Consider the following 11,663-nt stretch of genomic DNA (forward strand, 5'->3'; position numbering starts at 1 on the left):
AGCCTCGCCCAGGTGCTCTGTGGCTCAGGAGGGGCCACCAGGTCCTCAGAAGTCAGACCATGAGCTCCTTCGATCTACAGGCGCATTCCCCACCCCGATGCAGCCCCCAGTTCCCCAACATTGGCCAAGAGCCTCCTGAGATGAACATCTATTATGAGAACTTTTTCCACCCACAGAACATGCCCAGTCCCCAGCGTCCCTCAGGCTATGATAGCAGTGGGGACTTTGGGGCCACAGCAAACCCCTACCTCTGGCTGAATGGGCCTGCGATCACTCCTCCACCCTACCTCCCAGGCTCCAACCCTGGACCCTTCCTCCCCCAGTCCTATGGCATGCAGAGGCAGCTGCTGCCCAATGGCCTTGGGGCTACTGACCTGGGCTGGCTACCCATACCTTCCCAGGAAGAACTGATGAAGCTGGTGCGGCCACCCTACTCCTACTCAGCCCTCATTGCCATGGCCATCCACGGGGCCCCGGACAAGCGACTGACCCTCAGCCAGATCTACCAGTATGTGGCAGACAACTTCCCCTTCTACAACAAGAGCAAAGCTGGCTGGCAGAACTCCATTCGGCATAACCTGTCTCTCAATGACTGCTTTAAGAAAGTGCCCAGAGATGAGGATGATCCAGGTAAGGGGCACAGAAAAGTCTAATGAATGGGCTGGAAAGACAACCTCTGCATTGCATGCTCTAGAGGTGTGTATGTGTGTGTGTGTGTGTGTGTGTGTGTGTGTGTGTGTGTGTGTTCACATGGAGGGGTGCAGGTGAGGTGGAATTTATACAAGCCCTGGAACCTCATCCCTAATGAGCAAGTTTAGAAAATGAAGGCCTGAATATCCCACTGAATACCCCCTTCTTACTCCCCACTTAACCTCTATAGGTGACAGTTTCCACAGGACAGGGAAAAGGGTCCTATTTGAACTAGTCATATTTATCTCATTTCAATTTCAGTATTTACTGAGACCCTAGTGTGTACCCAGCTCCATATGAGACCCTTTGCCTGAAATAGTGGAAGGGGCTCTGGAAATCAAGTGACAAGGTCTGTGAGTTTCACCTCAAAGGATCACAAATTTAGAGCTGGAAAGTTATCAGTTTAGATCTTCTCATTCAACTCCTTCATTTACTTTCTTCCTTCCTTCTTTTACTTTCTTTTTCTTTTTTGTCTTTCTTTTTGTCTTTCTTTCTTTCTTTCTTTCTTTCTTTCTTTCTTTCTTTCTTTCTTTCTTTCTTTCTTTCTTTCTTTCTTTCTTTCTTTCTTTCTCTCTCTCTTTCTTTCTTTCTCTCTCTCTCTCTTTCTTTCTTTCTTTCTTTCTTTCTTTCTTTCTTTCTTTCTTTCTTTCTTTCTTTCTCTCTTTCTTTCTCTCTTTCTCTCTTTCTTTCTTTCTTTCTCTCTTTCTTTCTTTCTCTCTCTCTTTCTTTCTTTCTCTCTCTCTCTTTCTTTCTTTCTTTCTTTCTTTCTTTCTTTCTATCTTTCTTTCTTTCTTTCTTTCTTTCTTTCTTTCTTTCTTTCTTTCTTTCTTTCTTTCTTTCTTTCTTTCTTTCTTTCTTTCTTTCTTTCTTCGTTCCTTCCTTTCTTCCTTCCTTCCTTCCTTCCTTCCTTCCTTCCTTCCTTCCTTTCTTCCTTTCTCCCTTTTTCTTTCTCTCACTTTTTCTTTCTCTCACTTTTTTCTTTTATTGATTAACAAACATTTATTTTTTTCTTCTTTCCTACTCCCATTACCCCCTTTGGAAGAAAAAAAAAAGACAAGAAAAACCATTGTAACAAATATGCATAGATAAGCAAAACAAATTCTCCCATTGACCACATCCAAAGAGATACCTCTTACTCTGCATCTTGCAACTAACTCCCTCATTTTCCAGAGGAGAAAATTAAAGCCCATAAAGATGAAATGATTCTCCCAAGTCATTTGTGTCACACAGATCACAAGTGACCAAAGTTAGACTTGAACGTAGGTCTTCAGACTCCAAAGTAAGTGTTCTTTCTTTTATACTACTAGCTTTAAATCCTTGGGGTATATGATTTTTGCCAATCTGCAACTTAGTTTGCTCATCTGTAAAATGAAAGTAGTTAGATTACATGGTACCAGGAGGCTTCAAGCTCAGAATCTAATGGCAAAAAAATGGCACCTCTCTGATAAATATGTGAGAGCAAAAAAGCAGTTCCTATCCTTAAGAAACTGCTTATCTAATTAGGATGGACATGCCTAAATCAATTAGAGAACAGTACAAGGCAGATACAAGACAGCTAAAGGATGCAAAATATGGAAACAGAAATGTGATTCTCATCATTAGACTTTATTCCCTGACCACCAATTCCTATCTGGGAATGGATTCAGTAGGGAGTTTGGAGGAGATGGACACAGTTGAACACTAACAGTAAAGTGAATAAAAATATTAGAGACTTCCAGGACTTCCATAGTTTCATAAATGGGCAAGATATCCTACAATGGGCTTCTGGTTTACAGAAGAAATGGCTCAGAAAGTAGGCACCTCAAAAATAGAGATGGGAATCTTCTCTATTTCAGTCCTAAGCACACTGGACTTTGCACATGATAGAAAACTTTCAGAACATGACTGAAACAGTGTGATCTAGTAGAAAGAATGATAGGTTTGAATCTCAAGTCTGCCACCTATTACCTGTGCAACCTTGGGAAAAATCATTTTACTTTTCCAGGCCCTAGTTCCTCCTCTTTAAAATTAAGGCAATGGATTAAATGGACACTAAACTTCTCTTCCAGTTCAGAATCTTTGACCCTGTGACCCGAGCTTCAAGGCTTAGGTCTGCCACTTACTGTTCCATGCTGGACAAGTCATATAACCTCTCTAACGTTTCTCTTTCCCAATTTGTAAATTAAAATTTTGGATCAGAGCATCACCAAGATCCCTCCCAGCTAAAATTCTCTAATCCTATATCTACTAGCATTATTCCATGATTATAATGAACATAAATTAATAATACATCCTTGTGAATGATAAGAAAGTAAAATGTTTCTCATCTGTTTATTTATAATAGTTAACTTAAATACTGCTTTAAAGTTTGCATAGCATTTGATTGTTTTACTTGAGCCTCAGAATAACCCCATGAAATAATTACTGAAAGTTTTAGTATCCCCATTATATTGACAAGTAAACTGAAGCCAAGGTAAGTGGTTTGAATATAATCTCACCTTTAATAAGTGCCAGTGGCAGGGTTTGAACTGAGCTCTTACTGACAGCCAGTTCAATAGTCCATCATTCCATAGTAAAATCTTTGATAATTTTGGGGTTTCGTTTATTGTAATAAGGGGAAGGGAAATGTCTCTTTTTCTCTGCTTATCATTTCCCCTTGATTTTCATCAGGAAAAGGGAATTACTGGACTCTGGATCCAAACTGCGAGAAGATGTTTGACAATGGAAATTTCCGCAGAAAGCGAAAGAGGAAGTCAGATGTCACCTCCAGCACAGGCTCCTTGGCCTCAGAGAAATCCGAGGACAGTCTCTTGTCTGGCAGTCCCAAGACCACAGAGCCCCAGGACATGTTAGACAGTGCCTCTCCAGGCTCTGACAACTCTCCTGAGAAGAGGTCTCCCCCTTCTCCTTCGAGCACCCCCTGCCTCAACAGCTTCCTCTCCACCATGACAGCCTATGTCAGTGGGTCCAACTCTGTGGGTCGTTCAGGGGTGGCTCCTCCAGGACTGAACAATGACAGCACTGATAAGATGGGTCAGAACTTGCTGAGCTTCAACTCCTACTCCTCTCTCACCAACATCCCCAGCCATGGAGGTGGGGGTGACTGGTCCAACTCCATGCCCTCCAACCACCTTGGCTATAGCGGATCTGTCCTCAACCAGTTCAATTCCCATTTCTACAACAGCATTAACCAGAACAGCATCCTCTACCCCAGGGAGGGGACTGAGGTCTAGGAAAAGGAGGATAGTCCTAGGCAAGGGCAGGAAGGGCTGAAAAAAAGAGAGAAGCTTCTCTGAATAGGTAATTCTCTTCATATTGAGATTTGAGAGTTGGAATCTGGTCCAGAATTGATTTGAAAGGGTAGGAGAAAACCTTCCCTCTCTCCAGAGACTTGACTCAGTGCATATACCTGCCCAAATAGACATAATCCTACAAACATTCTACAAGCACATATAAAAATATAGACATGGAACTTTACTCAGGACACACTTCTAAGTAAGGCAACCCCCCTGGGGCAGCATATTGAGGAGATCTAGTTGGAAAGCTATTGCTTAGGCACTTGAGGATGGGAAATCCTATGAGATCTCATCTCTTCTCCTTTGTAGTCTGAGGGAAAATTCAGACCAACACTTGGCAGGTCTAAGCCATAGATATTGAAGCTGGTAGGAGATATTGCTTGTGTGGCTGGCTATTCCTGAGGGCACCAAGGAGCCAAGATCTCCTACCCTTCAGAGCCTGGAGCCAGGATCCCCATCACATCTTCAGCATAGGGAGATGGGGGCCAGAACAGTTTACCAGAGCAAATGGCCCCCAGCCTCTGCCACCCCCAGCCCCTCAGCCAAGAGGCCACTGTCACTAGAGAGCCTGGTGACAGCGCCTCCCAAGGAGCTGGGTGAGAAGTATGAGCCTGATATCCCTGGCACTGCCAATGTATAACTCCCCTAAAAGCCTCACTTCCTGTGTGTCATGGGCCACTGAAAATGTGATGTCGGTGCTATCCAAGAGAAACACTAGTAGAATAAAGTCTTCCTTTTTATAGCCAGAAATAAGGGAAAGATGAAGGAGAAACCTCCTGCTTCAGGGAGGTGACAGACAGCTCCTCCCCTCCGTGTCCTGAGAACCCACCAGATTCCTGCCCCAAGATCTCTGCCCACAGTGTTGCACATTGTGCCTCAGAGCAGCAGCACCTCTGTAACCGGAGAGGGTTTGGGGTTTTCCTTTTTGAGGATGGGTTGGTTTTCGGTTCATTTTTGTTTTGTTTTGTCCTTATATGTTTTGTACTCTGAGATTTCGTCACACCCAGGACACACTTGGAAGTATTTTTTATTAATAAAATCTTTGTGCAGAAGTGTGTGGCCTTTACTTATAGAGGCAAGATTCTTAGTGCTTAGAAGCAGCCGGGCCAAAGCCACAGCGGAGAAAGCTTTAAGCTGGCTGGACTGGACTGCCTGACAATGTCTGGTACAGAAAGGGCTGGCAGGGAGAGGTGCAAGCCTCGAGGGCTGCCAACTTCCTCCAAACTCTAGCAGGGAGAAAGATGCAGACCTCGAATTAAACAGACAGCAACAGATTTCCAACTGAGAGCAGATGGAAGAGGAGCCTGGGGGGAATGGGGTTTATTTTGAGCCCAGAGACCTTGAAGATACTCCTTTTTGTGAGCACAGAGGCCCTAGTGACATCCCTGGGAGCAGATGTAACAATGACTTCTGCATACACATGTTTTCTTCACAACAATCCTACTTGCAAGGTAGAATTTATCCCTGTTAAACAAATGGGGAAAATGAAACACAAAACTGTCCTCTGTCTCATACAGCTAGTACCAGAGGCATGATTTGAATATGGCTCCTCTGAGTCCAAATCTCTTGTTCCTTCTAGCAAGCTACACTACCTCTCACTAGCCTGCTACCCAATGTATTAATAATCATAACAGCTCACATTTGAAGTACTTTGGGTATTCTCATTTGACTCTCACAATAACTGTGTGGTACGTACTACTTTTAACTCCATTTTCTAGATGAGGAAAAAAGAGAAGTAGGTGAAAGAAGAGGAGGAGAGGGAGTGGATAATGAGAAAGGAGAGAAAGGTGAGGGGAGAGGGAATGGGGAGAGGAGAGACAAAATGGTATAATGGAAAAAAATGAATTTGGAGTTAGCAGAGCTGAGTTTAAATTCTGCTCTCCCAATTACTCAGTAAATGACCTTAGGAAAGCCACATCCTCTCAGGGAACCACTTACCTCATTCATAAAATGAAAGGGTTGCACTAGATGGCCTCTGAGGTCTCTTACAGCTCTACATCAAAGACCCTCTGGTTTAGTTTACAGGTTCAGAGAGGTTAAATGATGTAGAATCACACAGCAAATCTGGAAGTAGGTCAGTCCTGCTGGGTCAAGCATACTGTCCAATTTTAAAGGCTTTTTATTATGGGATCAGATCCCTTAGGAAACTTTTCAGGAGCTGGTTGGGTTTTTGCTTACCACAGTCCCCACCATGCTGTTGGCCCCAGGGTGAAAAACCTTCATAAATTAAGTCAATGGCTGGTATGGCTAGTCATGAACATAGGTTAGTTCTCTGCACATCCAGCTATGTGTCAGTGTTTCTGTCAAATACAAGGAAATTCTGGTTATGGAGGGGAAGATGATTAGATGGAGATGAGAAGGAGATGAAGTTCTTTTAGGAAGAAGCCCTTGGAGTCACCATACTTAGGTTTGAACCCTAGAAAATTTGAAGTGGAAAAGGTCAGGAAATGAGTAGAAACAATGGAAAGAGGACTAATCAGGAACATTGTCCAGTATCTTTTCTAGGGAATTATCCATTTTACCCTAATTGACCAAAGGAGATTTACTTCTTCCTGGGAATTAGGCTATTGAGGTATGAGAGAAAGAGGGAAGATGGTGAATCCTAGAACTGAGATGACCTGTGGAAGAGTGGCAAGCTAGTCTCAGAGTGAGGAAGACTTGCTTCTAACACATGCCAGCTGCCTAACTCTGAGCAAGTCTCTGAACCTGCCTGTAAGAAAGGAGATTGTAAAGAAGATGCTAAGCTGCACTGGGAGAGAATCTCTCACCAGGAATTCTTTATACTGATGAAATCACCAATTCATTATAAAAGTGGGAGAGGGGAGAGAATAGTGTGGAAAGGCAACTGTATTAGAGGGTCAGGCCTGGAGTCAGGAAAACCTGAGTTCAAGTCTGACCTCAGACATTTACTAGCTATGTGACATTGGGAAACTCACTTAACCCCAATTACCTCAGTTTCCTCATCTGTCAAATGAGCTGAAGAAGGAAATGGTGAATCCTTCCAGTATCTTTGCCAAGCAAGCCCCAAATGAGGTCATAAAGAATAAGTTATGACTGAAACAACTGAATAACAATGGGGAGGAGGATGGAAGGGTGGGTGGGGATTAAATCAAACCTCCTCATTTTCAAATGAGAAAACAGACTCAGAAGGAAAGGGGTTTATAAATCAGTGACTGAATTGGAACCACAAGCCTGGCTTCTAAGGTTCTTTAAAATCTGCATTGCCATCAATCCGTTTGTCAAAAATGCCCACCCTAACAGCACCTTGACCCTAGGAGGCACAGATTCAAAGTCAAATGATCCTCAGGGAAGACTATCCATGAGAGCAAAAAGGAAAGCACTTTGGAAGAAAGCAGTATTTCACGGCAAAGGGGTAGGTGGCTTCCTGACTGTTGCAGAATGCTACCCTGTTCCTTTGGGGAGGTGGGGAAGCAAAGAAGGACAGAGAGAACAATCAACCAATCAGTCAATGTCATTAGGCACTTAATATGTGCCAGGCATTGCAAGTCAGGCACACAAAAAGAGGCAGAAGACAGTATCCGCCTTCAAGGAGCTTACAACCTAAAGGGGGAGACCACATGCAAACAGATACTTGCAAACAAGCTATGTCCAGGATAAAAAGGGACTAATTAACAAAGGGAAGGCACTAGAAATAAGAGTTTGGAAAACCACTATAAAATGACTTATAAAAGATAATTTCAGTTGGGCTTTTAAGGAAACAAGAGAAGTCAATGGGCATAGTTGAAAAGAGAGAGAGAGCATTCCAGGCATGGGGGACAGACAGAGAAAATGCCTGGAGCAGAGACATGTAGTGTCTTATTCATTGGAACAGAAAAAAAGCCAACATCATTGGATGGAAGAATACATGGCAGAGTAAGGTATAAAACTGGAAAGGTGGGAGGAGAGGGTTAGGTCATTAAGGGCTTTGAATGCCAAACAGATCTGCAATCAAGATCCCCAATACTCAATTGCCTGTTATTCTCCCTGCCCAGAATTCAAGAGGAGAAAACCGCAACCACACCTGGGCTCCAGCACTGTAAATGCCAGCCAACTCCTTGGCTAGGCAGTGTGAGAAATGTTTCCTGGCTCTTAATTCTTGGTTGAAGTGTATACTGTTCGCAGGAAGATTGATCCCAAAGAATGCTGGGATGAATTCAAGACTAGTACTTTCCTCTTCTGCTCATCTCTCCCCCACAAAAGTTGATAGAGTCAATCAATATCAATACCAACTATACCCCTGGTGATATGTGAGGGACCAGGTGGAGGATGAAAGAAAGAAGGGTAAACTAATGAAAGGCATGGTAGATAGAAGGTCAGCATTAGAATCATGAAGTCCTGGGTTCAAGTTCTGCCTCTAACCCTTACAAGCTGGGTGGCAAAATCAGTTTACCTTGCAACACTCCAAGCAACTCCCTACGTTGTTCATCCTTTATTTTCAGATGAGGATCAATGACACTTACTAGCTGGGTGGCAAAGTTAGTTCACCTTGCAGTGATCCAAGTAACTCCATATGTTGTCAATATTGTTGTTCATCTTTCATTTTCAGTTGAGGAACAATGACATCAAAGGATCATTTCTTGAATTGCTTGTAAATTGGAATTAAGTGAAGTAGAGTTGCACCAAGTCATTGTCAGTCTGACTCTTTCTTCCAGAGTCATTGAAGTCCAGTGGCAAGATGAAAGTCAGGACAACTGAAGGTGACCCCAGATAGATGCCCTTGGTCTTTTTGATGTGTGACAAGCACTTCTAAGTACTTCACAGTGCTTCATATACCTTCATGGCTATTGGAACAAATTATTCTCAGCTGCCCACTCTGCCAAAGGAAGTCTTCACTATTCCCTTTGACTTGGGAGTTACTACACCAGGTAGTTCCTCAAAGTTATGAAATAAAGATCACCCCTCTCCCAAGTCACCCCCATTTTATAATCTAGTATGAAAAACCAAAGAAACACTCAGTTAAGTGCTATGTATAATGATTAAGGATCTAAACCATCAATGTAATTGTGATTTCAGAGAAGAGATTTCACTATGGAATGAAGAAGTCAATGAAGGCTTTCTGTTATGAGGGAAGGAGTTGAAGCTTAAAAGACAATCGAATTCAGATAATAAAAATAAGTAAAATCTAAACCACATAGCATGGAATCCTTCTCAGTCTTGTTTCAGCAATATAACAGTAATGAAGAATTAGGAGCAACAAGATAAAGAACCATATCATGGAGAAGAACTAGACCTCGCCATGTGCATAATATCCTTTGAGTTTGGTGAGTCATGTGGACTGTGCAGATGGGGAAAAGTTTTTATCAAATTCAGTTTCTCTATCCACATTGAGAGTGAACACTTCTAACCACAGGTATAATCTGACAAGACTGTATAGGTACACTGAAAGGGGATTCAGAGATCCAAAGGAAAGTGTCTGAGAGCTTGATGACCATCTTGATATTTAGGTAGGAATTATTTCTGTATTTTTTTCTGTTGTGTTCAAATCAGTTCCATATTTTAAAAATTCAATATATATAATTTTTAAGGTGCTCAAAAGTCATGCATGATGAGCAGTGAAAGTATTATTATCCCCATTTTACAGATGAGATAGCTAAGGTTCATAGAGAGGAAGTGATTTATTCATCATCATACAAAGCAAATGTCAAAAGTGGATTTGAAGTCATGTTTCTTGACTCCGAGTCAAGTGCTCTTTCCACTATACCATGACTAGATATGAGTGGTTATAAAAGAGACACTGTGGAGGAGGTACCAACCTAGGGAACTTTGGGTTCCCTTATGATCAGGGGTGGTGTCTTCCATTGGTTGTTCATATAGAGTTAGATAGTGAGAAAGGGTACAAGTATTTATTAAGCACCTACTATGTACCAAGCATTTTACAAATATTAACTTATTTGACCCTCATAGCCAGGGAGGTAAGTTTTATTATTATTTCCATTTTATAGTCAAGGAAATTAAGGTAACCAGAGGTTAAGTGACTTACCTGCAGAGTCGAAGAATAAGTGTATGAAGTCAATTGAACTCATGACTTCCTGACCAGGCCCAGTACTCTATCCTTCACATCATCTAGCTGCTTCCTAAGTTGGTAGAACCATGGGATGTCAGTCCTTGAGCAATCCTACAGCTTATCTAGTCCAACCTTGTCCTATTATTTATTTATTTTTTTAAAACCCTTACCTTCTGTCTTAGAATCAATACTGTATATTGTTTCCAAGGCAGAACAGTGGTAAGGGCTAGGCAATGGGGGTTAAGTGACTTGCCCAGGGTCACACAGCAGGGAAGTGTCTGAGACCAGATTTGAACCTAGGACCTCCTGTCTCTAGGCCTGGCTCTCAATCCACTGAGCTACCCAGCTTCCCCCCCCCCCCCCTTCTCCTATTATTGACAGGGAAGCAAAGGTCCAGTGAAATTTTTCAGGTCTGAGCTCTTTCTACAACACCAGCATCCTCTTGGGTACCATGGCCAGAGAAGAGTTCAGTATCCTTGTCTTATTAGACAGACACCATAAAAGGGCTGGGATGTAGCCAACTAATGTAAATATCATTGTTTGGGGAGATTGGGAGAAAGAAGAAAGAAGTCATAAAGAGAGACAAAATGGGTCAGAGAGTTGCAGGAAGATCATAGATTTAGAGTTAGAAGGGTCCTCAAGAGGCTTGTCCAAACCCCTCATTTTGCAGCTGAGGCCCATGGGAGTTAAATGACTTCAAGTCATATAGGTAGAAAGCATCAAAACTGGGTCCCTTAACTCCAAAGCTGGTACTATTTCCCAAGCTGAAAGTCAGGCCTAATCCCTTTAGATGGGACTGTCCCAGAGAAACCCACAGCTGATGATCGGTTTTCTGTGTTTTATAAAGGAGGTCCATTTTGACTTTGCATTCAATGAATACATTTATCATCTCCAGACTTAGCCTTTACTCAGCCCCTGCCAAGGCAAGACAACTCTAGCCGGTGGCACTCCCAGCCCTGCCTCTGCCTTCCCTTTTCCCCTCAGGGGCTGAAGCGAAAACATAATGAAATTGTCTATTGTTGCCAGCACTCTGAATGCTTCCTTTGAGGTTTTGTGTGACAGAAATATTGCAAAGTTACTGACATGAATTGCTTCCTCCCACTTCCATTCCCAGTTCCATCCCAGTGAACTTCTAAGCAGGTGATGTGGTTGCCTTGGTCAAAGTTTCAGTTAGCCAGGCGCAATTCAGACTGCAAGCAAAAGTGTCCTTGGGCTCATCTCCCACCCTGCCATGGGCCCTGGGAAGCAGGAGGGAACCAGGAAAAGGGAGTTGATTCAAGTAACATTTATAGGCTTCAGAGACTATTTCTTCCCTTTTTTATCTGGAGAAAGAGCTTCAAATAATGGAAAGGGCATAGGTTTGGATGAGAAGAGACCTGGGTATGGGGGGGGGGGGAGGTTGAGACAGGAGAAGTGCACAGAGCTGGAAGTTCTTCCAGAGAAGCTTCTGGCATCTTCCTATTAAAATTACTATCCTTAACAAGATAATTAAGTTTCTGTTTTTCCTGGTGTTTCTATGACCCTGCAAGTGCCATAGGTGCTGGTTAATTTGGTACTGTGTAAATTTGACACTCTGGGACAGTATTCCAGTTGTCTTACCCTGGTTATGACTCTGGTGCAAATTATGAATCTTAGAAATACACAAGCCTTTGAGCTTCGTTTGATATCGGTGACTACTGCTTCAAGAGGAAAAA

At 42.7% G+C, this 11,663-nt stretch overlaps 1 protein-coding gene across 1 annotated transcript; it reads left to right on the forward strand.

Annotated features, from left to right (window-relative positions):
* Positions 1 to 5,017, forward strand: FOXI1 (forkhead box I1). Its single transcript, XM_001370247.4, has 2 exons — positions 1 to 630; positions 3,340 to 5,017. The coding sequence occupies exons 1-2, from the start codon at positions 60 to 62 to the stop codon at positions 3,900 to 3,902; spliced, it is 1,134 nt and encodes a 377-aa protein (XP_001370284.1). The 5' UTR covers positions 1 to 59; the 3' UTR covers positions 3,903 to 5,017.
* Positions 5,018 to 11,663: the final 6,646 nt, after the last annotated feature.

The sequence above is a fragment of the Monodelphis domestica genome, chromosome 1 (genome assembly GCF_027887165.1).
Source record: "Monodelphis domestica isolate mMonDom1 chromosome 1, mMonDom1.pri, whole genome shotgun sequence".
In the NCBI taxonomy this organism is placed as follows: domain Eukaryota; kingdom Metazoa; phylum Chordata; class Mammalia; order Didelphimorphia; family Didelphidae; genus Monodelphis; species Monodelphis domestica.

Bases quoted from the DNA above. Each gene is read 5' to 3' on its own strand.
- FOXI1 (XM_001370247.4), top strand. From the start codon at position 60: ATGAGCTCCTTCGATCTACAGGCGCATTCCCCACCCCGATGCAGCCCC. The intron at 631-3,339 runs GTAAGGGGCACA...GATTTTCATCAG, and splicing joins CAGAGATGAGGATGATCCAG to GAAAAGGGAATTACTGGACT.